General features: G+C 41.4%; 1 protein-coding gene across 7 annotated transcripts in view; it reads left to right on the plus strand.

Annotated features, from left to right (window-relative positions):
- BDNF (brain derived neurotrophic factor) overlaps positions 1–17,379 on the plus strand; it is a 56,321-nt gene extending 38,942 nt beyond the window's left edge. For 6 of the 7 annotated variants that reach the window (XM_029957152.1, XM_029957154.1, XM_029957155.1 and 3 more), the window contains one exon: positions 16,120–17,379. In XM_029957152.1, the coding sequence (XP_029813012.1) occupies positions 16,120–16,884 (765 nt within the window). In that variant the 3' untranslated portion in view covers positions 16,885–17,379. Of the gene's footprint in view, positions 1–14,964; positions 15,028–16,119 lie in introns of those variants that run through there. The other variant, XM_029957158.1, reaches the window with a different exon arrangement.
- Positions 17,380–26,338: the final 8,959 nt, after the last annotated feature.

The raw sequence follows: 26,338 nt of genomic DNA on the forward strand, positions 1-26,338 counted from the left end.
TAGTTAATCTACTAGGATTTAAAATAAAACTAGTATTAAATAAGTCTACATAGAGGTGTCTTGCCCACCTCAGTTTCCACATCCCAACACATACCATCTATAGGTGATCATTTGTACTGGTCTCAGGTGAATCCTTCATAGTGTGTTTTATGAAAATATAAGTAAATATAAATGTAATATTATTTCCCTCCATTTTTAAGGTATTTATTTAAGTAATTTCTACACCCCACTTGGGGGGGCTCAAACTCATGATCCTAAGATTGAGAGTCACATGCTCTTCTGACTAAGTCAGCCAGGTGCCCCTGTTGCCCCTCATTTTTTTGAACAAAAAGTCGTATGCCACACTGTTCCGCACCTTGCTTTTATCACTTACCAATGCATTTCACAGAGCTCTATATTTCAGTAGGTAGACAGCTAACTTGCTCTTCACAGTTGTGTAGATTCTCTTGTAAGTATCCAGTATAGTTTATCTGTTTTCCTGTAACTGAAAATTTGGCAACCTCTAGTATTTTAGTTATTATATGTCTTTTTGCAATTACCAACCTTGGCTATACCTATATATGTACGTTTACTCTCAGAAATGGAATTGCTGGATCGGCAGGAAAATCCATTTATAGTTTTGATAGATAGCACCTAAGTGCCTTGCAAAGGGCTAGAACTGTTTCTGTTCCCACCATCAATGTATGAGAATGGCTGTTTCTTTATAGCCTTACCAATAGAGTGTGGGTCAATCTGAAAGATACAAAATGGAATGTGAACTTTTTTTTTAATTTAATGTTTATTCATTTTTGAGAGAGAGAGAGACACACACACAGAGTATGAGCAGGAAGAGGGTCAGAGAGACACAGAGACACAGAATCTGAAGCAGGCTCCAGCCTCTGAGCTTGAACTCACAAGTGCTGAGATCAGACCTGAACCGAAGTCGGACATTTAACCTACTGAGCCATCCAGGTGCCCCTGGAATGTGAACTTTTAAGTAAGGTCTCTGTCTCTGACCTTGCCAGTGGTTTGCAGTGGAAATACTGCACAGTTCCAACATGTGGTGCAGACAGTGGAAATAACACTTCACCATGGCCATGGGCTTATGCCAGGTCTGGTGGCACACACACAGAATGGACCCACGTTGCCACTTGCAGAAATTCTTGGAATGGAAATTTGAGCACGTGTTCATTATTCATCTAACTAGCAATAGTAGAGCTAAAGACCACAACAGTGTTTACTGGAACAGAAGAGGGGATTGGTCCACCACAACACACTGTGTGCCAGGCTTTCAGTGCTAATTTCGCAGCTGGTTACCTTATCTCAAGGTATGGAGCTCCAGAGATACATCTCAAATCACAGACAAGTCTTGCTGAACCTGGAATTTCCACACCCAAGGGGATGCACTCTTGAGGAATTTTTTTGTGCTTTCCTGAAGATTTATAATTGAGTAATGAGTACCCTGTAAGAGAAATTAAAACTGGTGGAGTACAATGTAAACGTTGAACTATGAAACAGTATTGCTAGACAATTATGAAGTTGTCAGGCAGTTTCCTGCATCCCACAAATAAGGCATCATGTGAAAACACAGGATTTATAGCCTCGATAACATCTCCACATTCCAGGCCACGTTCACATGACTCTACCATTCTCATCGGAAAGATTGATTCTTAGTCTTATTTTTCTCAGTGGACAATGTGCTCCATGTAGAAAAAGAAAAATCCTGTTAGTTCCACTGCACAAAAAAAGTGTGGTGAAAGGATCCTGGCAGAATGGTTAGTCCACTCAAACAGGTATTCTGCGTTTGCAGAGAATTTTTGGTGGGGACGCTTCCACAGGGAAAGCCATTCCTGTTCCTCCAAGTGGCCTCATTGCGCTTGGATGACTGTGTGTGACCTACACAGGAGACTGATCCTGGGCACAAGGGTGTCGTGCCAGAAGCTAGGTGACACACCCCTGACAAATACGCATTTTCTTTTGTTAATACCTGAAGGCTTCCGCAACAGGCCTTCCCAGTTTTGTTCTCAGGCTCCTTGCAGCTGCTTCTCTAGAAGTTTGTTATGTTATCATCCGGGGGCTGACTGGTCAGAAGCGTATTCTTTTTTTGTGTGCCATCATCATTTAACCTGCCACACGTATTCAGGATGTCATCGTAGGTATATGTTTTGTGTTAACTGAATGTGGCTGTTGGGTCCACTTTGTCATTGTTGTCGATGCCAAGGACCCCTGGGCACTAGTTTGGAGGCAAGAAACCCATGTGGGTTCTCTGACCCTGCCCTTTGTTTTTTTTTGGCTGTTTTGACTTAATTGCTCTATGGGCACACTCTGAGAGGCGGCTGCTTTGTCCATGGTGGACCATCTGTTCTGTTGTCTTTTTGGTCATAACTCATAGGAACTACTTGAGAATAAATTTGAGATTGCTCTGCATACCTTTTTTTCACTCCCATCTCAGCGCCTTGGCTCTATTCTTGAGTATCACGATCTTGAGGACCACGGCATGAGTCACAGTGGGATGGCCTAAGGAACCAAGGTTTTAGACTTTGAGGGGGTTAGGCTGGGGCACTGAAAAGAAAGATTTGTGTCACAAGAGTTTTTTGTTTTGTTTTGCTTTTGTTTATTTTTATTTTAGAGAGAGTGAGCGAGAGAGCGTAAGGGAGAGAAAGAGACAAAGAGAGACAAAGAATCCTAAGCAGGCTTCGTGCTCAGCACAGAACCCGATGCAGAGCCAGATCCCACAACCTTGGGATCACGACCTGAGCCCTAATCAAGAGTCAGACCCTTAACCAACTGAGCCCCCAGGTGCCCTTGTTTTTTGTTTTAAGGAACATTGGCGCTTGGGTCTTGATTGAAATCATTTTTACTCAGTGAAGTTGACCCAGGAGTATTTGGCAGTAGCAGTTACTGATCTAAAAAGCGTGTGGTTCTGTTCCAGGCCCAATGAGGTCGTCAGGGGGAAATGTTCTGACATTTCAAACAAATTACCTCTGTGTATAGGGTTGACACTATGCCCTGTCAGGTATGCATGTATGGTTGACACCCTGAGGAAATTATTCAATATGGAAAGAGATAGTAAAGAAGAAACATTAGAGTTATAGTATGTAAATAAACTGCTTATCAGGAATGATCATAGAGGCCTTTGCTTAAATAAATAAGAAATTGATGCATAGGGTCTGCAGGCCATCTCTGCCAAGTAGACCTCCCTCAAAATATAAGACATGACATCCACATCTGACGCCGTGTGGAAAGAGGCATGCAGGCCAGCTCTGGTTCAGATTCCATTTCCGCCACATGCTGGGCGTGTGGTTTTAGGCAATTTATTGAACTTCTCTGAGCCTCAGTCTTCTTAGCTATAGGTTATGGATAACTCAGTTATCTACCTTGCAGCTCATAAATGTTAGCTATTACTTTTAATCATTTTTAATACAAAGAGAAGCTTGATATTACTTACTCAGCTGCCCCATAGCTTCTTCCAAAATTCCCCTCTCTCCTTCCGTACATACCACCAATAATACTGTGTTTGCTTATATTTTTTTTAATGATTTCTTTCTTTAAAGTTTTGAGAGAGGGAGAAACCGAGCTTGAGCGGCACAGGGGCAGAGAGAGAGGGAGACACAGAATATGAAACAGACTCCAGACTGAGCTGTCAGCACAGAGCCCGACTCAGGGCTTAAACTCACGAACCTCAAGATCATGACCTGAGCTGAAATCAGACGCTTAACCGACTGAGCCACCCAGGTGCCCCCTGTGTTTACTTATAGAATAGATGTAGAAACACATCCCTCTTCCCCTTGGTTAGGTTAAATATGCTGGTGTCTGAGTTTGCATGTATTCTGTAGGAATCAATGTTTAGTGAAAAGGGATGGAGACAAACAGATGTTCTCACAATCCTGATGCTCATGGAACAGAATTGAATGTTTCCATATAGGTACATTCTATTGGCTTAAGCAATGTGGATATTTTCTGACCAGCCATATGGATCTTTTGTCATCTGAGATGTTAATATTTTCCTTGTATTTTATAGTAGCTCTGGAACATGGCCAGTTTCTTGAATAGGGTCCACATGGCTCATTATGCGCAGGGCCCAGAAACTGGCTTGCTTGTGCGATTCAAATGAACAGGGACACTTAGAAGAATTGGGGGCTGGGGTAGGGCAGTGGGCAGGGGAGTATACACAATTATTTTTGCTCCTGCATTAACCTACATATAACGAGCACTTTCTAGTGCTTTACGATAAGTAATTAAAAGAAATTATAGACTTAGATGCAAAAATAACCTGAAAGACAGCTGAATGTATGGACCCACCAGTTTTCTCCACGTGTGCAGAAGGTTAATCCTTGTTAACGCTCGGAACATTAGGTTTCTACAGAAAGGGCTGCATGTCCACACACGTTTTGGCATCTGCCCACACGCTTCTGTATGGTATGACTCTGCAACCTAGAAGAAGGGCTGCGGGTGTACATTTGTGCTTCAGTGGAATTTAACAAACTGATGTCTGAAAATGGTCTCATAAAGGTGAGCAACAGAGAGCTAATGGCATTCTCTTGCCAATTTCATCTTTCCCCTAGGATCTCCTACTAGTAGTTTTAAAAGGAATTCTATCCTTTTGTTCTAGGGGCACCTTATCTGTCCAGTTTCTTCCTCCACCTATTTTTCACCTCTTACTTTTTAAAACTTAATGTCCTCTGTCATAGCTCAGAGGATAGGGTCTAATCCAGAGTGAGCGGTCTCTTCATCAGGTGAGACTCATCTGCCCTATTCTCATTTGACCACTTCTAAGGTAATGACATTGAAGGCTTCCAGTTTGGACCTAAGATGTCTCTAATTATGAACAGATATTCTGTGACGAAATTTGCTCAGATAACTAATTAACCACAGGAATACGTTGGCTGTGGAAAATTTCAGGAGCACCATCTGTGGAAAAACTGAGAAGGGCATCTCTTTACCATAGCTCTGGGGTCCATTAAAGTGTGTGTATGTGCGTGTGTGTGTGTGTGTGTGTGTGCGCGCACACGCGCGCGTGCCTGCAGTGTCTAGTGGGCGTTGGCTCACAGCTGTCAAAATTGCCATAACATCTCATTGTAGGAACTTCAGAGTGTCCAGCAACCTTACAAGCAACCTGTTGAAGCTTCCAATTCTGAGGAAAGAGACTGAAAATAGAACAGACTGGTCTTAACTTTCTCTTTTTTTAATTGTCATTGTTCTGGCTTGTTCTCAATATCCACATTATAGCACCCTTCTTTTCTTAAAGGGGGATTTCCTCTGGCCTGGGAACATTACCACTGTGTGTTCTTCCCTTAGGGACAAAGAGTACAGTTACGTCATTCTTGCACTTTCCTTAAGTTCCTGAGTCCAGGAACTTGGAAGACAGTACTCTGCTGTGCTTTCACAACATCCCCTGTTAGCAGGCGTGCTGTGTTTGTGATTTGGAGGAGGCCGTCCCTCAGCTGTGTTCGCATCTGTGCTGTGTGGGGCTCAAGGAGGAACCCAATAATACTTAGGATTCTGCCTGGGAAAAGAGGGCTCTGTGACATCTCAGCCCCACCCAACTGCATATGATCTAACAGCAGCAACAGCAGCATTGCCAGTATGAGTCATGTGTGTCTGCACTGGTGACTTGGTGACTTGGTGACTTGGTGTTTGGGAGCTAGCCGACTTTTCAGTCCCTCGTAAAAAACCTGAACAATGAAGCTATCTCCAGTTCTGTTTATGAAACTACCCCATCAACTCCCCGATGATGATGTCCTTGCAACTCAATTTTTTGGGGAGGGGGTCCTTTTGGTTCCTTCAGTCTTGAGGAATGATTACAAACGATTACAATTGTTGGAACCCAACTGAGGAATTGAGTTCCCTGCTGAATACCTTACTGAGATGGAGAAGGATTGGGGTCAAACAGGGGATTTGGATGCTTGACACACTGATATGTTTTAGGTTTCATTGTTGCTCCCACTGCTGTTGTGTTTTGTTGTTGTTGTTGTTGTTGTTTGGTGGGATTTATTTAGGAGTTAGGTGGTAGGAGTTAGCTAGATCTGTTGGCTTTAGGACAGGCCTGGAAATAAATCTTCATTGAGTGAGTCAGTTTTCCCTGCCTCTGTCTCTATTTCACCATCAGAAACCTCTGGATGAAGGGAATATTAATGTGTGAGGAAATCTATCACCTGCCAGTGATGTTAGGTTTTGTAAGAGATCAGAGAGGCCAATTATGCTTGTTCTTGCTTTGTAGCATTGAGATAAAAACTAATGATTGAGTAGAAGTCCAGAGGTAGTACAATATAAATTCTCATTCAGTCAATCACGTTTATAGCTATCTTGCATTTTATTGTATAAACACAATAGTGGAAAAGCAAGTTGACAGAAAGGGAACCCAGATTTATTTAATACCATCACAAAAGCAAAATTATTTTCCTACATAATAAACATTCCAATAAAACAAGTTGAGCCAAGGAGGCGAGTAAGCCCAAGACAGGCTCAGAATGTACCACAGTACTTAAGTTGACTTTAGCCCTTTCATTTCCTTATCATAAGTAGCTTCCTTTCTCTTTATCAGTCCAGTGTTTCTCAACTTTAATGAACCACTGGAAGTATATGAATCTTGTAAAAGTGCATATTCTGTTTTAGTGGACAGGGTGGAAGGGGTGGAGGAAGGGAAGCTGAGATTCTTTGTTTCTTTTAAGCCTCTAGGTGATACTAATGCTGCTGGCCCATCAATCTCACCTTGAGAAGTAAGATTTCATTTAATTTTTTCAGGTCCTTCCTTACAAAGTGGGTCATCAAAACTTAATGGAACCTGTTAGATAATATCATAATTAACATTACTGTCTACCATGTATGGGAATTTGATAATTCATTGTTTTTCACAATTTGATAGTTAAAATATTGTTCAGAGAAAGACAAATACTATATGATTTCGCTCACATGTGGCATTTAAGAAACAGAACAAATAAACTAAGGGAAAAAAGGGAGAGAGAAAAAGCGACAAATCAAGGAACACACTCTTAGAGAACAAACTGACAGTCACCAGAGGGGAGAGAGGTGGGGAATGGGTTGAATAAGTGATGGGGATTAAGGAGTTCTTGTGATGAGCACTGGGTGATGTATGGAAGTGTTGAATTGCTATGTTGTACACTTGAAACTAGTATAATACTGTATGTTAACTACCTGGCATTAAAATAAACTTAAAAAGCAAAATAATAATAATAGTTAGAAATTTGTTAAATCTGAACTTCAGTTTATTATAAACAAATGTCACCTGAAAAATCTAAAGAAAACAATCCTGGGGCATCTGGGTGGCTCAGTTGGTTGAGTGTCTGACCTCAGCTGAGGTCATGATGTCAGGGTTTGTGAGTTCAAACCCTGCATCAGGCTTTTCACTGATGGTGGTGGAGCTGCTTCAGATTCTGTCTCGCTCTTTTTCCGCCCCTCCCCACTTGTGCATGTGCACACTTTCAAAGATAAATACATTTAAAATTTTTTTCTTTTTTCTTTTTCTTTTTTAGAGAGAGAGAGTGAAAGCTTGAGTGGGGAACAGGGGCAGAGGGAGACAGAGAATCCCAAGCAGGCTCCATGCTCAGTGTGAAGCCCCACACGGGGCCCAATCCCACGAACCATGAGGTCACGACCTAAGTCAAAGATTTCGATGCTCAACCAACTGAGCCACCCAGGCACCTCAATGAACATTTGAAGGGAGGGAGGGAGGGGGGAAGGATTAAAGAGGTTAGGCTTTTTAATTGAATGTTAACTGCCATTTTGTTCTTGTAATTTAAGAAATAGCAGTTTAAAAATATATTTTAAAAAGCAACATATTATGACCATCTATTCATTTGATCGGCAAGTAACTTGCTCACGCTTGAGACTTTATTATAGAGATGTGCCCTGTGTGGGCAGTAACTCTGTGAAGCGGAGGCGAAGGAAGAGGGCAGGCATGCATAGGACTGCCAGCCGTGGGTGGCTCTGGCTTCCAGGGAGCCTTCCTTGGCTACAGTCGAACAGTCGGTTTCTTAGGGGCAGTAGTGATGGAGGCACTTAAAAACCTTTGGAATGGTGGTGGCAGCTGTGCCTGGAACTGGAATGGCAGGTGGGGTGTTTTCTGCTCAGACCTGGTCCTTGTGCCAGGCATTTTCTATCTCTTATTCCAAAACTCATTCCATCTCATTTTAAGACTTACTGTTCTTACTTTAATTTCACCGCCCTAAATACTATGCAAATATTACCAGCACAAAGGGAATAGAGTCATTTATTTAGCATGTGTGGGAACCTAGTTTGTACAAGGTCCTACAAGTTATGGTAATTCAGAGAATACCCATCCCTATCCTAATGGAGAATATGGTCTAGTTTCACTCCTGGGCGAGGTAGGTCTCTGACCAGTTGAAAAATGTTTCCTTTTTCAAAGATAGAGAATGGAATATAGGGGAGATTAATAGAGGACCAGAGCTATTTTGCTTTGTATCAAAGATGTATGTAAATTTATAAGGTTATCAAGTTAATAATTCAGAGGAATATACTTTTTTCGTGATAATTACATGTATGTATTACTCTAGGTCTATAAGAACCAGCAATTTCTGTGGTGCTACATAATGTCTGCAGGTGTCACACCATGAGTCCTCTGGAGGATTAGAGAGTTCTCTGGTATGAAAGACTGTGTCTTATAGAAAGCATAATTGGATACCCATGAACATAAAATACATATGGTTAAAAACTTAAACTTTTAAAAAAAAAAGGTTTATTTATTTATTTTGTGTGTGTGTGTGTGAGAAAGAGAGAGAGAGAGAGAGAGACAGACAGACAGACAGACAGAGGCATGGGCAGAGGAAGGGGCAGAGAGAGGAAGAGAAAGAATCCCAAGCAGGCTCTGTGCTGTCAGCTCAGAGCCTGACACCAGGCTCAATCCCATGAATGATGAAATCATGACCTGAGCCAAAATCAAGAGTCTGACATTTAACCAACTGAGCCACCCAGGAGTCCTAAAACCTACATATTTAAGGCACTTCCTTCAAAGCTTTGGAAAAATCTGCATTATCAGATTTCATTTACTAAAATATTTATTAGTTTCAGTTGATTGGTCTTTCAGGCAAGCAGGTGAGCATCTGTCATGATCACTGGCCCCCACCCCATCCATATTTTATTTATGGATTACAACTGCCAATTAATTTCCTTGAGGAATGTGAAGGTTTTTTGTTTATTTGTTTTTAACTCTCAGCTAAGCAGTGTATACCTAATGGGAATATAATGCAGAGGGATGAAAGAAACTAGTCTCTGTAGTTGGAGACCTAGTTTTCCTTTGGAATCTGAGGTTCTGACCTTGTTCTTTGGGGAACCAGAATGAGTGGATGAGTTGATTAAAAACTCTGGTCCTCTTTCCTCCTGTGTGAAAGGGGGATAATTATAGTTACCTGCACCTCTAGGGTCCTATGAGTCTTAATTAGTTAATATTTGCAAAGTGTTTGGAGATCTTTGAATTAAAAGTGCTGAGCAGTGGAATCCAAGTTCAGTGTAATTATAATTGGAATGAGTTTCGATTCCTACCTTCTCTCTACCTCCTTCCATGGTGTTCTTTCAGCCAACCCAGGCATGACCATAGTTAGCACTCATCTCTGGACACTTCTCTCTAACCCCTTCTTCTGCAACTTCCGTCAGCCTAAAAATAAATAAATAGAAAATAGAAGTAAATTAATTAAGTTAGAAGTTATACCCATGCCCTTAACCCTAATCTGACACTTAAGTAACTACTAAATATTTATTTTTAAAGCTCAATAGCCATTAAGGAGAAAATCGATGAATTAACTTGTCCCTTCCCATCTATTATTCTTTTAGGCTCTCTTTCTTGTACCTGGTGATAAACTTGGCTTCTGGAAGCATTTCCCTGTTCAGAAACTCTCTTTGGCTCTTCCATACCTGTAAGGCAAGGTCCGAACTCTAGCATCACCCTCAGAGCTTTCTGGAATCTGACAGTCACTCATTCTTATTTCTCATTATTCCCTTCCAGAACTCTTCTCTCCAGAAATGTACTCAATGCCTTTAACCAAGACTCCATCCATCCATTGGTATCTTTTCTGGACATGTCTAAGTCTTTCCTATCCTTTGCCTTCCTCTTCACAAAGGGTACCTCCTTCCCTAACTGAAAGTAACCTTTTTTCTTTATAGAATGTTTCCTTTTCCTGGATTGTCTCTACCTTTCTGGTGTAGCTATTTACATATATATCCTACTGCTCTCCTAGACTGTAAGATTTGAAAGTAGATTCCACGTGTGATGAATGAATAGACAAAAGCTAATAAATGCATGTAATGAAACTGGATACAAATTGAAAATTATTTATATTGATCTGCAAGATTGCATTAAGGTGGTCTCTTAATAGGTTTGTATCATATATGTTAGTAATTAAATATTAACTGATAATTTCTTCAACATTACCATTACCCTTCTTGCTTATAGGACTAAGAGGAGCAACCATATCTTTAAACTGTTTTCTTTACATGTTATACATGTTATGGACATAACCCTAAGGGACTGTGAAAAAGGAACATTTTGTATTTTTTCTCGTTTGTGCCTAAATTACTTATATTACTGTTTGGTTTTCTTTCTTAGCCTTGGCCATGGAAACATCATTCTATTATGCCTACATTTTTGCATAGCTTTCCTTTAGAGGAAGACCATGTTGTCTGAAATATTCAGGCCTTAAAGTTGAAGGGTCTTTTAGGTCATGATTAGTCCAGTACTGCAAAGTAGCATCTCAGTGGTGCTGCCTTTAGAAAGCTGGGCTCCAGGATATGCACAACTGCAGAAAACTGTGACTGTGTTCTGTAAGCTCCTTCTTGGACCATGTTTTGTAGCATAGCCTCTCTTCTCCCTGCAGTTAAGTGTCCTAATACAGGAAGCATGTCCTGATGTAAAAACTTGGGTGAAGAGGTGACCTGTTAACCTCTCTGAACCATAATTGTCTCATCTGTAAAATGTGGATAATAATACCTGTCTTATCTCCTTGTAACAATCAAATTAGATCATACTTGTGAATGCTCTATAGCCTTTTAGACAAGTGTTCAATTATTACTACAGCATGCTGTCATGGATATTCATCTAGTCAAATGTTTAAGACTCATGAATCATGCTTAAAACTAAACTTTACTTCTATTTTGTCAATTTTCTTTTTAGCCCTGTGTACTATATTTAATTTTTTGAGAATGAGGCTAAGAAAAAATCCTTCCTTGCATTTTATAAATGTGGTTGAGTTGATTATTGTAAGCCTTGGAGCAGAATTCGACAGCACCAGTGAATTTATTATGTATAAACAGATATATAGACTAGCATTCTACTTAGGAGTATTACATAGCCTCTTTATCTTTTGTGCAATAAAGACACATCCAAAGGGCTAAAACGTTAGGATTTGTCATGGAAACTCTTATTCATTGTTAGGATTTCCTAGTATGGCATATAAAATTACTCATTGAAGAAGTTACTAGCAAAAAAGGCAGTTGAAAGACTAAAAAATACAAGTTTTATTATGATTATTGTTATCATTCACTACTTTTCCAAGTCTTCTATTAGAAACTGGACTACACAAGTGATAGGGGGAGTTTGTATGATATGATGTTATTTGCTTTTTAGAAATTATTCAAGTAAGGCTTTACCCTGTTAGAGAAACTAAAGAGATTTTTCATGACTGATAATTGCCATCTATCAGATCCCTTAGAGCTTATAATTTGGGTTTAGAATGGCCTGTACTTGACCAAATAATTCCATTGAGTTCACTGATGCTTTCCAAATGGAAGACCTTCCCACAAAAGGTCAAAAGTGCCTTTTCTAATGGCTTAGTAAACCTATCGGTAAGTTTCTACTGAGAACTATTATTTTATTCTGTGTTGACCATTAATTGTGGGGGCAAGGTAGTCAGACATGATTCATTCCCTCAGAGAGCTAATCATCTAACTGAAAGCTGACCATGGTTACCAAATACTGTTAATATTAACAAGTGAGTAGGGATAGGAGAATACTTAATGAGATATAACATGCAAATTTTAGAAGGGAAGGAATTCTGGAGTCATTAGAGAAGGCGGCATGTATGATTTGATGCTTGACCTGTGCCATGAAGGATAAGTAAGATTTAACCAGATAGAAACAACGCTGCCAGAAGAATGGAACAAGTCACTTCCAGGCAATAATTATATACAGCTCCAAGGATTCTGATCTGATCAGAGTAGAGGTGAATAAGGTGAGGCCAGATTTTGAAGGGTGTGATACCAGGTAAAAGAAGTTAGATGGTATCTAATGGAACAAAAATACCATTGCAAGTTTTTGTGAGAGAAAGATAAGGTGAGTGGTTGGGTCAGGCAGTGATCATCTTGGTTGAATGGAGCAGAGAGGACCTAAAGTACATCAGGGAGACATTGAGATGGTTGAGAGCCAAGCAAAGATGGCGACAGTGGGATGGAGGAAAGGGGATGGACAGGAGAAATGTTGTAAAGGAAAAATGAGCAGGACTTTTTTTCACTGATTGGATTTGAAAATCATACTCAATGTATGGTCAAACTTGATTCCAAGATTCCTAGCCTCCACCCTGGGTGGTCCAAAGTATTAAGAAATCACTGTCAGAAACACAAAAGTTAGGAAGTAACACTGTTTTCACAAAAAGTATTGAGTTTGGTGCTGATGCACTAATAATGCCTTGTAAGGGAATAGGCAGTGAGCATCCTAGAAGTGTCACTCGGGGCAGGGCTGACACAGGGGGCTGGGCTATAGCATCAAATACTTAATTAACTAGATCTGTGCAGATGTTCAGCTTTGAGGGATGCCAGTGTTTGGACGTGAGGATGAAAGCCAAGTTATATTTACTCAGATACCATTTGGTCCTCTGAAATATTTGCTTATGGAACTGCTAAGAAAATGATATGTAAAGTACTACTTTCAGAACCAAAAGGTTCTAATAAAAAGGTACTAATAAAAAGAGGAGACCAGTGAAAGGCAGCATAAACTTCTCTAAGCCAAGTATAGGAAAGGGTATCATGAAAAGTCTCCTACCTGTTGTAGTGATAATAAAACAGTTTCCCAACTCTGTAGTTTAAAATGCCTTAGTACCTTGGGCCATTTTAAGTAGTTCATGTGGGCACTTGGTAAGTATTTGTGAAACTTACTTTATATCATTAATTCTAGTGTCACAGTTTGTCATTCATATTTGTAGCATCTCTGAAGTTGTGTCTTATAGTTGATGTCATTGTATTGTTATTGTTAGCCACATAGGAGTCATCGCCTTAACCAGTTTAGTTTGCTTACTTTTGTTACATATGCTGAAAAATTGTATATGATAAAATGTGTCCAAATAAGTCTAAAAGAACTCGTCAGTAAGTATACAATGACAGTTTCAAGTGATAAAGAAAGCATGGTTTAATTGGTTGCATATTTTATTTCTTAGTGGTACATAAAATGATGGGTTTTATAATGCCGGTGTCTTAGACTTGATGAAACAGGGCGTTGAATGATTGCTGACGACAGCAAACCTCTCCCAGAGTGACATGGACGGCTAGAGAGAGATAGTCTAAATTTGCCTTCTTTCATCGACCTACATTTGAGGTGCCCCTTGGGTTGTTTTAATTTGGACTGGGAACATTAGGAGAAAGGGTTTTCATTCAATGGTGTAAATACTACCTGCCAGGAATAGAAACCTCCTTAGGGGATACATTTCTTTGATGGTGCAGAATCCAGAACATTCACAAAAAGTCCAGGTGTTAGCAGAATAGTTATCTGTGGTTTATTCAAACCATTGTGCCCCCCTCCCACACTGTTGGTGGGCATGTAAACTGGTACAGCCACTCTGGAAACCAGTGTGGAGACTCCTCAGAAAATTAACAACAGAACTCCCCTATGACCCAGCAATAGCACTGCTAGGGATTTACCCGAGGGATACAGGAGTGCTGATGCATAGGGGCACATGTACCCCAGTGTTCATAGCAGCACTTTCTACAATAGCCAAATCATGAGGAAAAGCCTAAATGTCCATCAACTGATAAATGGATCAAGAAGATGTGGTTTATCTATACAGTGGAATGCTACATGGCAATGAGAAAGAATGAAATCTGGCCATTCGTAGCAATGTGGGTGGAATTCGAGGGTGTTATGCTAAGCGAAATAAGTCAGGCAGAGGAGGACAGATACCGTATGTTTTCAGTTATAAGGAGAACAGGAGAAACTTAACAGAGGACCATGGGGGAGGGGCAGGGGGAGGCAAACCATGAGAGACTCTTGAATACTGAGAACAAACTGAGGGCTGATGGGGAGGGGAAGAAGGGAAGGTGGGTGATGAGCATGGAGGAGGGCACTTGCTGGATGAGCCCTGGGTGTTACTGGAAACCAACTTGACAATAAACTATAAAGGAAAAAAAAAAAACAATGTGCCCTTCCAACTCTGACCATGTTCGCTCCAAACAGTTCTGAGCATGCTTGCTATTTCTACATAGTAAGAGTGTACAATGAAATTTTGGGGTGTTTGGGGATGGTAATAGTCCCTTAGTGGTAGAAAATGTGATCTCTTATACAAGTGGAGAAGAGAAACATTTGTTTCTCGATGCCAGAATTTTCAGCCATTTCTACAGTATGGCCTATCGCTGGAGGTAGGTTGCCTTCCCATTTAGTGACAGTTCATATTGACAGAAGAACAGTCATTTTTCCTACTGGTTAGACACGTGTGTGTGTCTTTTTGTAAGTCCTTGCTGCAGGACTGAGAAGTAGGAATAGTTAGAGTGTCGGAGCTCAGGGATGCTTCCTTCTGTTGCTAAGGGACCCAGTGCTTCAGGTAAGTGATTCTGAAGTCCTTCACCATCTGACGGTAACCTTGGGTCGGTCTATAGGTACGTTTTCATTTTGTTTGTTCTTCCATTCTAATTGGCTTCCCAGAGCCTGCTTATAGATGTAGAGCCAGATTTAGAGTATAGCAACCCTCTGGCAAACAGGAAAAGATTAATTTTGCGGTGTGCTGTTAAGGGACTTCCCAGAAAACTTCAAAAGCACAGAAAGAAGCACTCCCTGCCTATTTGAAAACGTGCAAAACACCACTCAGCCTTTTAAAGGTATGATAAACTCTGAGCTCTCTCACACACATGTACACACAGGACCATATTTCCAATAAAAGGAGACGCTGAGCTTTCTTGAATGGCTCTGTATATGAGCCAGAAAAGCCAAAGGGGTGAGGGGCTCAGAGAGTTAGTGGAGATAAACGTGGATCCACATATGGGAGGCATTTGACGTTGACTTCAGTGCCTTATTAATGCAGACTTTTCCAGTGCTCTTTTAAGCAGACACATTGTTTTCATGACATCAGCCCCAGGCATAGACACACCATTAAAATCAATGTGTAGAAAATGATTTGTGTTTGGAAATGAACAAAACATTTTCAGTACTGACCACCCAGGTGTAGTAGGAAAACACTGAAGCTGAAGGTTGGAGCCCCGAGCTCTAATACAAACTTTCTTCAGGACGGAAGCAAGTCCTCAGTGGCCTTGGGTTTCCTTATCTGTAAAGCAGGATGACTTAATGGGATTCTTTATGCTTTGTCCTAATAGATTATCGGGGCGGGGCGGGGGGGGGGGATCCATGTACAAGGCTCCTTACAGCTTCCTGACTTCTGTTTTATGGTGCACTTCATGCCTAGATATCACACAGACAGAAAGGCCCCCCACAGACCCCTCAGGCCACTGCTGTCCCTGTCACACAGCTCCTGCAATAGAACCATGTTGCTAACTCAGAAAAAAAAAACATTACTATTACACTTGGAGTTGTTGCTTAGTAACATTTCTGATTTTGTATTTCTTGTGACAGCCTGAGCAGAGATCATTAAAAATTAAACTTACAAAGCTGGTAAAGTGGGAGGAAAGAGGAGAACTTGCAGCCACAGTTTTTTCACTGGTGTAGAAGCCATCTAACCTTAGGTTTAAATGCCACATCTCGGGGCACACACTACGCCTCTCTGGTTTGTATTAAACCACACAGAGCACACGACTGACACTAACGTGTGTCTGGTGCAGCTAGTTCATCACCAGGGCATAAAATCCTTCCCCCCCCCCCAAAGAATGGCCTGGAATCACAATCAGACGGGTGTACCACATCTCTGCGAAAGAAAGCGCTAACCAGCTCTGTGTCCTGTTTCTGCTTTTTCTCTACAGCTCCACCAGGTGAGAAGAGTGATGACCATCCTTTTCCTTACTATGGTTATTTCATACTTCGGTTGCATGAAGGCTGCCCCCATGAAAGAAGCCAACGGCCGAGGACAAGGCAGCTTGGCCTACCCAGGTGTGCGGACCCATGGGACTCTGGAGAGCGTGAACGGGCCCAAGGCAGGTTCGAGAGGCCTGACATCCTTGGCTGACACCTTTGAACACGTGATAGAAGAGCTGTTGGACGAGGACCAGAAAGTTCGACCCAATGAAGAAAACAATAAGGACGCGGACTTGTACACTTCCAGGGTGATGCTCAGTAGTCAAGTGCCTTTGGAGCCTCCTCTTCTCTTTCTGCTTGAGGAATACAAAAATTACCTGGATGCTGCAAACATGTCTATGAGGGTCCGGCGCCACTCTGACCCTGCCCGCCGTGGGGAGCTGAGCGTGTGCGACAGCATTAGCGAGTGGGTGACGGCGGCAGATAAAAAGACTGCAGTGGACATGTCGGGAGGGACGGTCACCGTCCTTGAAAAAGTCCCTGTATCGAAAGGCCAACTGAAGCAGTACTTCTACGAGACCAAGTGCAATCCCATGGGTTACACAAAGGAGGGCTGCAGGGGCATAGACAAAAGGCATTGGAACTCCCAGTGCCGAACTACCCAGTCGTATGTGCGGGCCCTCACCATGGATAGCAAAAAGAGAATTGGCTGGCGATTCATAAGGATAGACACTTCCTGTGTATGTACTTTGACCATTAAAAGGGGAAGATAGTGGATTGATGTTGTATAGATTATATTGAGACAAAAATTATCTATTTGTATATATACATAACAGGGTAAATTATTCAGTTAAGAAAAAATAATTTTATGAACTGCATGTATAAATGAAGTTTATACAGTACAGTGGTTCTACAATCTATTTATTGGACATATCCATGACCAGAAGGGAAACAGTCATTTTGCGCACAACTTTAAAAAGTCTGCATTTCATTCCTCGATAATGTTGTGGTTTGTTGCCGTTGCCAAGAATTGAAAACGTAAAAAGTTTAAAAAAATAATAATAAATTGCATGCTGCTTTAATTGTGAATTGATAATAAACTGTCCTCTTTCAGAAAACAGACAAAAAAAAAAACAACAACAAAAATTTGAACCAAAACATTCCGTTTACATTTTAGACAGTAAGTATCTTCATTCCTGTTAGTACTATTATCTGTTTTACTGCTTTTAACTTCTGATAGCGTTGGAATTAAAACAATGTCAAGGTGCTGTTGTCATTGCTTTACTGGCTTAGGGAATGGGGGGATGGGAGGGGTATATTTTTGTTTGTTTTGTGTTTTTTTTTGTTTGTTTTGTTGTTTTGTTTTCTTTCTTTTCTTTTCTTTTTTTTTTTTTTTTGTTCCCACAGGGAGTAGGAATGGGGAAAGAATTCCTTCAGTATATATTCTGGTTGATAAAAGATTTATTTGTATGCTGTAAAGATGTTGGCAATATCAATCAGATGACTGGAAACGGAATAACAATTAAAGGCAACTGAATGAAGTGTTCTCTCCACTTCCCCTGATGCACCTCCCTAGGCTCCCACTCACCCTTTGGGCTTTGGTCAACAGAAGCTTCTTTTGCTGGAAAGACCTACATTTTCTTAGAGCACATTCTTCCCCTCCCTCCCCCTTTGGTCCCCTCTTTGTTTTGTTTTCTCTTAAAGGAAAAAAATCAGTTGGACACTCTGAAATAATTTACCACTGCTGTGAACAACTTTTGTCATATTGTGGCACTCTCATAAGCATGGAGAACAGTGATTTCTTTCTTTTTCTTTTTTAAAAAGAGAAAAAGAACAACAACAAAAAAACTCAAAAGCAAAGATTCTTTTTTTATGAGGGGTAAACATTCGGGTAAATCGTTTCTAAGGCTTAACAATAGCATGGTAAGACTTAAAAACGTCTTGCAAGCAAAAGAAGGAGTTCTGTGTGGACCCAGAAATGCCTAGGTCAGAGCAGACGCCCACACTGCCAGTGAAGTGAGCCGGAACCAGCCATATGGAGGCTGTGTGGAGCTGACACGTCAATTCCGGAGGAATTTCTGCATGGCCCTCCTGAGGTCTAGGTGGGGGTGGGGCATGGTACTTGAGACATTCCAGGAGGGAGGCCTCTGATGGACGTTTCAGAGGTGGCTCTGGAATGACTGTAAGTTGCTTGGACCTCGCGCTTTAAGTGCCTACATTATCTAACTGTGCTAAGAGGTTCTCGCTGGAGGACCCCACTCAAGCTGACTTAAGCTCTCCACCCCTGGGTAATTTGTCCTGCAGCTAGATTAGCCTGGGGCAGGTTTAGAACCAAATGTGGCATTGTCATCATGAGACTGACACAATGAGATGGAAGACGCTTGCGACATGAACACTTTCTGCTTTGAAATTAGACTTGAGGAAACCAGGGTTTTGTCTTCTGAGAACTTTTGTAAGGGGGAAGGGACAGGAAGAGGGCCCGAAAACTCAGGTTGGATGACCAAGGCTACCAAGAGAAAATCTTATCCCCAGATAAGACTTCAGGAAGGTAGCTGCACGTCTAGGACATGAAAGGCTTAAAGGTGCCTTACTCAATGGAAGAGGCCAGGACAGAGCTGATGAAGTTTTGCTCCCCGGGGAAGGCCTTAGCAAACTCCTGCCCGTCCCATCTGTTAATGGAGAGGTTCTTTGTCTCACCTCTACCATCTTGGGTTTGGAGAAATAAAGTTGGTGGCCTGGAATAGTGTAGTTCTGGGAGAAATGAATCCCAGAGGAAATTAGTGCTAAACCTACTTACCCATTCAGTCCACTATCCAAATCTGGAAATGTCCTAGATCAGTGTCCTTGAATATCAGAAAACCTCAAGAAGTTGCTGCATCTTGGTTGGGTGAGGGCTAAGCAAAAGAGGATGTCCACCATGACCCAGGGAATGAAGATACCATCAGCAAATAATTTCTATTTGTTCAGTCTTTCATTTAGAGCAAGCCTAGCCTATGCTTTACCATACCATCCAAACACCTGTGTTTAAAAGAGGGAAGACTTTAGGTTTGTTTTGTGCTGTTTGAAAATACTGTCTTTGTAATTATTTTGGACATGTAATGAATATCTGCTGTATGTTAACTTTTTGCAACTTCCTTCTGAGGGACAGAATTATAAAACAAGAACTCCCCATCACAGTCTCAAAGTCCTGCTAAGGCCGGATCTGTTAAGTGGTTGAACAGGAGACATTCTGCGATTGTGTGGTCACTGGCTCTCTCTTACCCGATAGGATACATCACAGTCACATGCTTGGTGGTTTACGTTGACTTAAGATTTATTTTGTTAAAATCTTTCTCTGTTGCTGTTCATTTTTGTTCTGTTCAGTTTTGTTTTGTTTTAAAGTCTTGCTGTGGTCTCTTTGTGGCAGAAGTGTTTCATGCATGCCGGCAGGCCCGTTGCTTTTTTATGGTGATTTCCATTGAAAATGTAAGTAAATGTCTGTGGCCTTGTTTTCTCTATGGTAAAGATATTATTCACCATGTAAAACAAAAAAAAATATTTATTGTATTTTAGTATATTTATATAATTATGTTATTGAAAAAAATTGGCATTAAAACTTAACCGCATCAGAAGCCTATTGTAAATACAAGTTCTATTTAAGTGTACTAATTAACATATAATATATGTTTTAAATATAGAATTTTTAATGTTTTTAAATATATTTTCAAAGTACATAAAATCTGGGGGTTCTGGGTTTTTTCTATTCACTGTGAAACAAACATGAAAACGTGTTTCATGATAAATACGTGTGTTCCTTGCTTTAAGACCAACTTGACTAGTTTTAGCAATCGCACACCCCCCCTGGAGGGGATGCTTACTTCAAAGCATGGGAGGCCAATCCTGCAGTGTGTGAGCTTCCAAGAAGCTCTAGGATTGGACCCGTCTTCCACCGTGGAAGACAGGAGTGTCATATTCTAGGACACTTGGAAGTTTTCTCCTTTGAAGTGATGTACTTTCATCAAGTACCAAACCATGTATCCTAGCAACATCAGGATCCACGAATCAGGGCTGGCTGGCTCTGTTTGATTATAAAATAACTGTTAAAAAAAAAAAAAAAAAGCAGGTTTACTTAGAATAATGCGAATAAATTGGCCCAGATTTAGAAATTCAATGACTGAAGGAAAACAGAAATTCAATATTTAGAGGCAGGTCATGTACCCTCAGTTTGGAAATGGTACCATTTGCATTATGTATTTGTATCCATTGCACTGATTTAATTTTTGAATGTGGAGCGTGCAGATTTTATATCATAGTACCCATGATCTAACAGATTGCTAGGATTTCTAAAAAGATTTGCCTCTGTGATGGCTGCCAAGCCGCTGGGTAATTTAGTTAAAGTGTTTAAAGTTATCACTAAATCTCAGGGAAATAAATGGAAGGATTTTAAATTAGAGAAAGTGCCATTAAGGAAAAAAAGCATCTGTTCCTACTCTTCAGACTCCCCATTTGAACACTGACAACCCATCCAGAACGTGGTGAACTATATCTGTACAATGTATCATTTCTATTTCAAACATACACACATGGTTTCCTCTTGTATTGTCTTATAAATAAGGATCAAGAAAGTCATAACAAACATTGACTTGTCTTGTGTATATGGAAGAACAGATCGAATGAGATGAATTACTCGATCCTAATCTGTCAGGGAGCTTGCAAAGTACTCCAGACTCTAAGAGAAGCCCTTGACTGCCAGTCGAGGCACGAACCCAGCCATGGAATTAGAACTTTGGTAAATGTCAGGCTTGACCAATTTTCATAGTCAGGGAAGACTAAAATATTTTTGAAAGGATTGTGTAAAAAGCAGTGAGAATTAAGTGTGGTATTCAAATTACTTGAAGTTAAAGGAATCCGGTTAACAGGACTGAAGAGTTTTCATCAGAAGACGAGGTCAAAGAAATAAAAAATGAAGGCATCTACTAAATTAACCAACTTAGAGTTAACAGAAGTAGTCTGTACTCTGTTCGATGGGTTCAAGCAGTTAAATCTGCTCCATCATTGAGATGCTTAGAAGTAGCCCAGATCATTGCTTTCTTTGGTATATTGGGTTTTTTTTTTTTTCACCATATTGACAGGCCTCTGTGGTTATTGGCAGTGTCTATGAAGATTTCTTATTAGCTGTACTAATTCTATGAGTACTACCCTAGTTGTGAGATTCTGAGCTAAGTGTTAGATCAATGCTAAATCTTCTCTTATGCATTTACATGATTACTAGACTAGATAAAATGTCAAACACATTAGAACTGCAACCAAAGCTTTCCAGCCTGGCCTCAGTTTAGCCAGCACTGAGGCAGCATCAGAGCTTAAGCCGAATGCAAACCATAAATGTCTGGTCTGCATTCTCACATCAAACCTGTTCTACAAGTCAGTTAAAGTTGAGATGGCTGCATAGTTTGGTAAGCTATTGTTAAGTAAAGAATGTTAACAATCAGCATAAGAAATTATATATATGTAAATGTAGGTAAAGTATTTAGCCTGTCGAAATTCGTCCATGGATTTTATCCATCATCCTCAAAATGTTGGACAGTAAAATTAGTGATGGAATCTGGGCCCTTTGGGGCCCTCTGTAATTTAACAAAATTAAAAAAAAATTATTTTTGGTTTTTGGTTTTGGTTTTAGCTGTGAGTTTTTTTTTAACTATAGTTTTAAAGATTAGACGGTTGGTGATTTGGGGGGAAGGAGGGTTGGGAATCTGACCCTTGTTGGTTACATTAAGCTAACTGATGGTTGAGTCTGGGAATCCTCCCCCCAAGAGCCAAACTGAGTGACTAGAGTAGGTGCTCCCGCTCCAAACCAGCCAGTATTTATATACAGTGCAGCTGATGAAGGGGCCTCCCCACCTCTCTTCCCCAGGCTTGAGTATCTTCATCCACTCCCCAATGCTAGCCACCATTTTAATTCTTTATTAAAGAAAGACAACCTCCTCATCTTTTGATAAGTAATTAGATGCAGTATGTTGCCTGAAGAATGTTTAAATATTAACAGAAAAATATTGTGATCTTACACATCGTTATATTCCTCATTAAGAAAGATCTCTTTATGTGGTACACTGTTGGATTTCCATAGGCCCTTACCTCAACCCCTCTAATTATTTGCTTGGCACAAAACACCAGGTCAGGGCCTTCCTGACCTCTCCTTTGCTTGTCTGAATAACAAGAGCGCACCCTCTGTATTTTCAGTATCAGGGAAATGTAAATGCTGGTTTTCCAATTAATTTTCACCACACAAACACACACAGGACCTTTGTATTCATTATATATTTGTGGTAGCCACTAATTTTTCCTATCTGGCAAAACAAAATTACTTTTCCCTTGGAAAAGTAGGCCATTCCTTCTGTCCTAAAATATCTCACACAAAACACTGCCATTTAATGACAGGGCATGTCGTAAGCCTATAAATGACCCAAAATTGTTGATTGAAAGAGTGGCTTGAAGGGCATGTTCTACATTTAGAAATCATCATAAGGATGCTTCTGCAGCATGGCGCTTTGGGGTTGTATTCTGCTCAAATGGTTCCTTAGAAACCAGGAGCTGGTCTGCACAGAATGGCTGAACTCAGGGGAAATATTTTTGTCTAGCTTAAGTGCTCACATTCTGGAAAAATCCATATCAAGTATTGCAGTACATATTCAAATTAATTTACTCGAGCTGCATTCTCCATTGAGCCCTAACATTTAAAAAAAATTCTAGACTGGAATTTAATGCATATCAAGTGAGGAAAGAGGAAAAGACAAAACAAAATAGAAACTCTCTAAAAAGGAGACCTCCGATGGGTACCAGACAACACTTACTTGGAGGTAGTGGTCCCCATACTCTGGTCTAATTGGACTAACACAATGAATGGTTCTGGGTGGGGTCTCTGACCCGCAGCAGCTTCTCCAGGAACTCGTTAGAAATGCAGATTCTCAGGCCCCACCCTAGACTTGCTGAATCAAAAGCTCAGGGGTGGGGCCAGCAAATCCGTGTTTTTAACAGGTCCTCTGGGTAAGTCTCATGCCCACAAATTTGGGAATCAACAGACTGAGGGAAGTAGACAACCAGCCCACCCTGTACTCTAGATCACTGAAGATAGCCGCCCAAGAAATTGGACCTGTGGGTTCGAATGCCAGCCTTGCTGCTACCTCTCTCCAGGGTCCTAAAAACTTCATTCAAACCATCTAGCTTTTCATTTCCCAAAAGCCACAAGAGCAGTGGCTGCTCCCAGGCAGAACACTGCTCAGCGTTGGAAGAAGGCACTGATGATTTAGAAGCGAGCACGTACATATGTGCAGGGAAAGCTCACCATAGTTTATCGTCAACGATTTTTTTTCTTTCCTTTAAAAGCTACAGCAGTTGTGGATTCAGGACGCAGAGCATGTAGTCGTTTGTAACACATTCGGAATGACTGGGAGAAATGAGAAACAACATGCAGCAAATTAATAAGGAAAAGATTATTCCATCTGGGGAGCTGGGCTCTGCACCTGCCAACACGGCCCTCTTTCTGTGAAACAGAGCTATATTGGTCACAAATTAAATAAGCTTCCTGAATTAATCAGCTAGTAACATCCAGCTGAGAAGTCCTAGGTTCACCCCCTTCAGAATGACCAGATTGTAAACACGAAGGGCTTCTCCAGGCTTTGTGGCAAACCTTTCCCTGACTGTAGGACCTGTTTTCTGGAAACAGGGACTGGAGAATAATCTATTTCCACCCCCACCCCATCTCTGTGTCTGTATGTATGTCTGTGTGCATGCACATTCCTGCACATGTTAGACACCGCAGACAGCATTTGCAGATTTTCTGTTTGTGGGCTGGGGTGGAGGTGTCCAGTTAGGTTAACCACCTGTTGGACAACGTGGAGACGTGAACTCTGGCAAGCCTGCCTTAGGGGCCAGGAGTCCTCGTAGCTCAGTTAACTAAGTCAGCTAAGCCTCTTCTGGATCTTGAACTTTCAAGCCCTCATCTGCCATAGGAAGCGATTCAACTGGACTGTCTTGGAGGCAAATTCCAGCTCCAAGTCTGTCATCCTGTTTTTCTTACTAAGTCACTTGTGGTAAAAAGAGATTAAAGAGGTATGGGAAGCACTTAAAGGCTGGGGAACAGTCTGAGAATTCACTATCCATCTCCTGTGTCCATCAGTGATGCCCTTCCTGCTTGGCACGTGCCACAAAATTGAAATCAAGAGGCACTTGGGTCTGCATGGGAGTTGAGGAAGTGGACACATGCCCCAGGGAAGGTGTTCACTTCACATGTGACTTTGAAAATGGTACCAACTAGCTGGCTCTGTGTGGCACAATGGAAAATGGTACCAACTGTTTGACAATCAGGCAGGAAATGCCTTGGTGGTAGTGCCCAAGCATTATTCACGGTGTGAACTTCTTCTAAACTTAGTTTCGAAAGCCAGGCAATGATATTTGCATGTTTTGTGTCACTCTGTATTCAACGGTACCCAGCCAGGAGAGATGCAGGGTGCTTTGCCGAGTCACAGTCAGGAAACCCTGGATCAAACCTCAGGCTCTGCATCCTGCAGATCACTGTTACAGAACTCTGAACACACCGGGCTCGCATCTCAGTCCTTTGCTGTCACAGTGACATGTTGCTCTCCGCTTGCCTCACTGCTGCCCCAAGCGCTGTGGATATGTCCTCTTTATTGAGACAATGGCCATGAAGACAAGCGTGTCACGTGATAAACCAGGGCAACACTATGCCCAATAGCAGACTTCTTCAGAGCCGACCTTTAGGGAAGGTCATTCAGAGTGGAGCTCAGAGGACAAACCTCATGGGCACAGTGGAGTCTGCAATTTCTCATGCCAGCCACCCAACTTCGGCTTATTCCTGGCCCAGAGGCCTTCAGGCCTGAATCTCTGAGAAGCCCCTATTTTCTTTCTAGTTCAATGTACTTCTGCTCCCAGTTTATGTCCATCCTTCCTTCCTGGTGACCTGAGGAGTCATTTCTTCCAGAATTCAACATCTCACCTCTTGGAGCATAGTGTGATAGTATAGATTCTGGAGCCCGACTGCTGGGGTCTGAATCCCAGCCTTGCTACGAGCGAGAGCTGTGTATCTGTGGACAAGTCACTTAACTTCTCTGTGCCCCAATTTTCTTTCTAAATGACAGGTAAAAATACTATCATCTACCTCAGAGGATTTTTGTGATGATCAAATGAGTTAATACACATAAAGCATGGAGGAAAATCATGGACCCGTGGGAAAGTCTAAGATATTTTTACAAATTCTTATTCTATTGACTGGTGATGAACAGGATTCTCCTACCATGGATATCAGAGATTCTTCTCTAATATTCTCTGATTCTTAAAGGAGATCCCATTTCATTGGTGTTTCATTAGCATCCAGGGCACTTTGTCTTTTCTGGGAAGACTCAGAGAGGCAGCTCTTGTTTAGCCACTAACGATACTCCTTGGCTGTTAAGCTGTGGCCAATACACACACTTCAGCAAATGGAGGAGATATACCACAATAAAAGGCATTTTTCTAGACTGTCCAATCCAAATGAAGCCCATTATCCTTAAGTGTCCACTCCAACTGAATGGAAAGGACTGAAGCCAAGGAAAAATGGATGAACTCACATAGTCAGAAAGAGAAACAAGGAGCCACAGCCACATTTCTAAAAATAGCCATGGCTGGTCAGGAGGATCCTATCTCACCGTTCAACCTCGTGTCACCCAGACCATTACACAGTGCTGATGATTAGTGCTCTCTCTAACCAAGCACTGTTCCAGGCACTTCATGCCGATCTAGGTGGCAGTATTAGTATTAACATATTAGAGGAGAGGAAACGAAGGCACAGAGAGGTCAATGGAGTTGCCCAAGGCCTGGGTGCCAGTGAGCAGCAGAGCAGGGGCTGGAATCCATGCAGTCTGGAGCCACTCTGCTAACTGCTGCAAAGACAGAGTGTAAAGAACATTGCGGGGGAGGAGGAAGAAAAGGAACAAAAGAAATGGAAAGTACCTATGTATGTAGGAAGATTTGGGCTTCCATCAAAAAGGAAGGACCCTAGTAGGGCCTCCAGTTTTTAGCTTTGAAGAGAACACTGGCTTGCTCTTTTAAGGGTTAACAGGCAGAGGCTCATGTTGCATGGAGGCCTTTCCAAAAGTGGACGCAGCACTGCCCTGTGCTGAACAATCTGAGCAGGGTTTCTAGAGCTTCGTGTCAGCTGTTTCCAGTACCTGGAAATGGGGCAGCTGTACGCCTCTC

The sequence above is a fragment of the Suricata suricatta genome, chromosome 11 (assembly GCF_006229205.1).
Source record: "Suricata suricatta isolate VVHF042 chromosome 11, meerkat_22Aug2017_6uvM2_HiC, whole genome shotgun sequence".
Taxonomy (NCBI): domain Eukaryota; kingdom Metazoa; phylum Chordata; class Mammalia; order Carnivora; family Herpestidae; genus Suricata; species Suricata suricatta.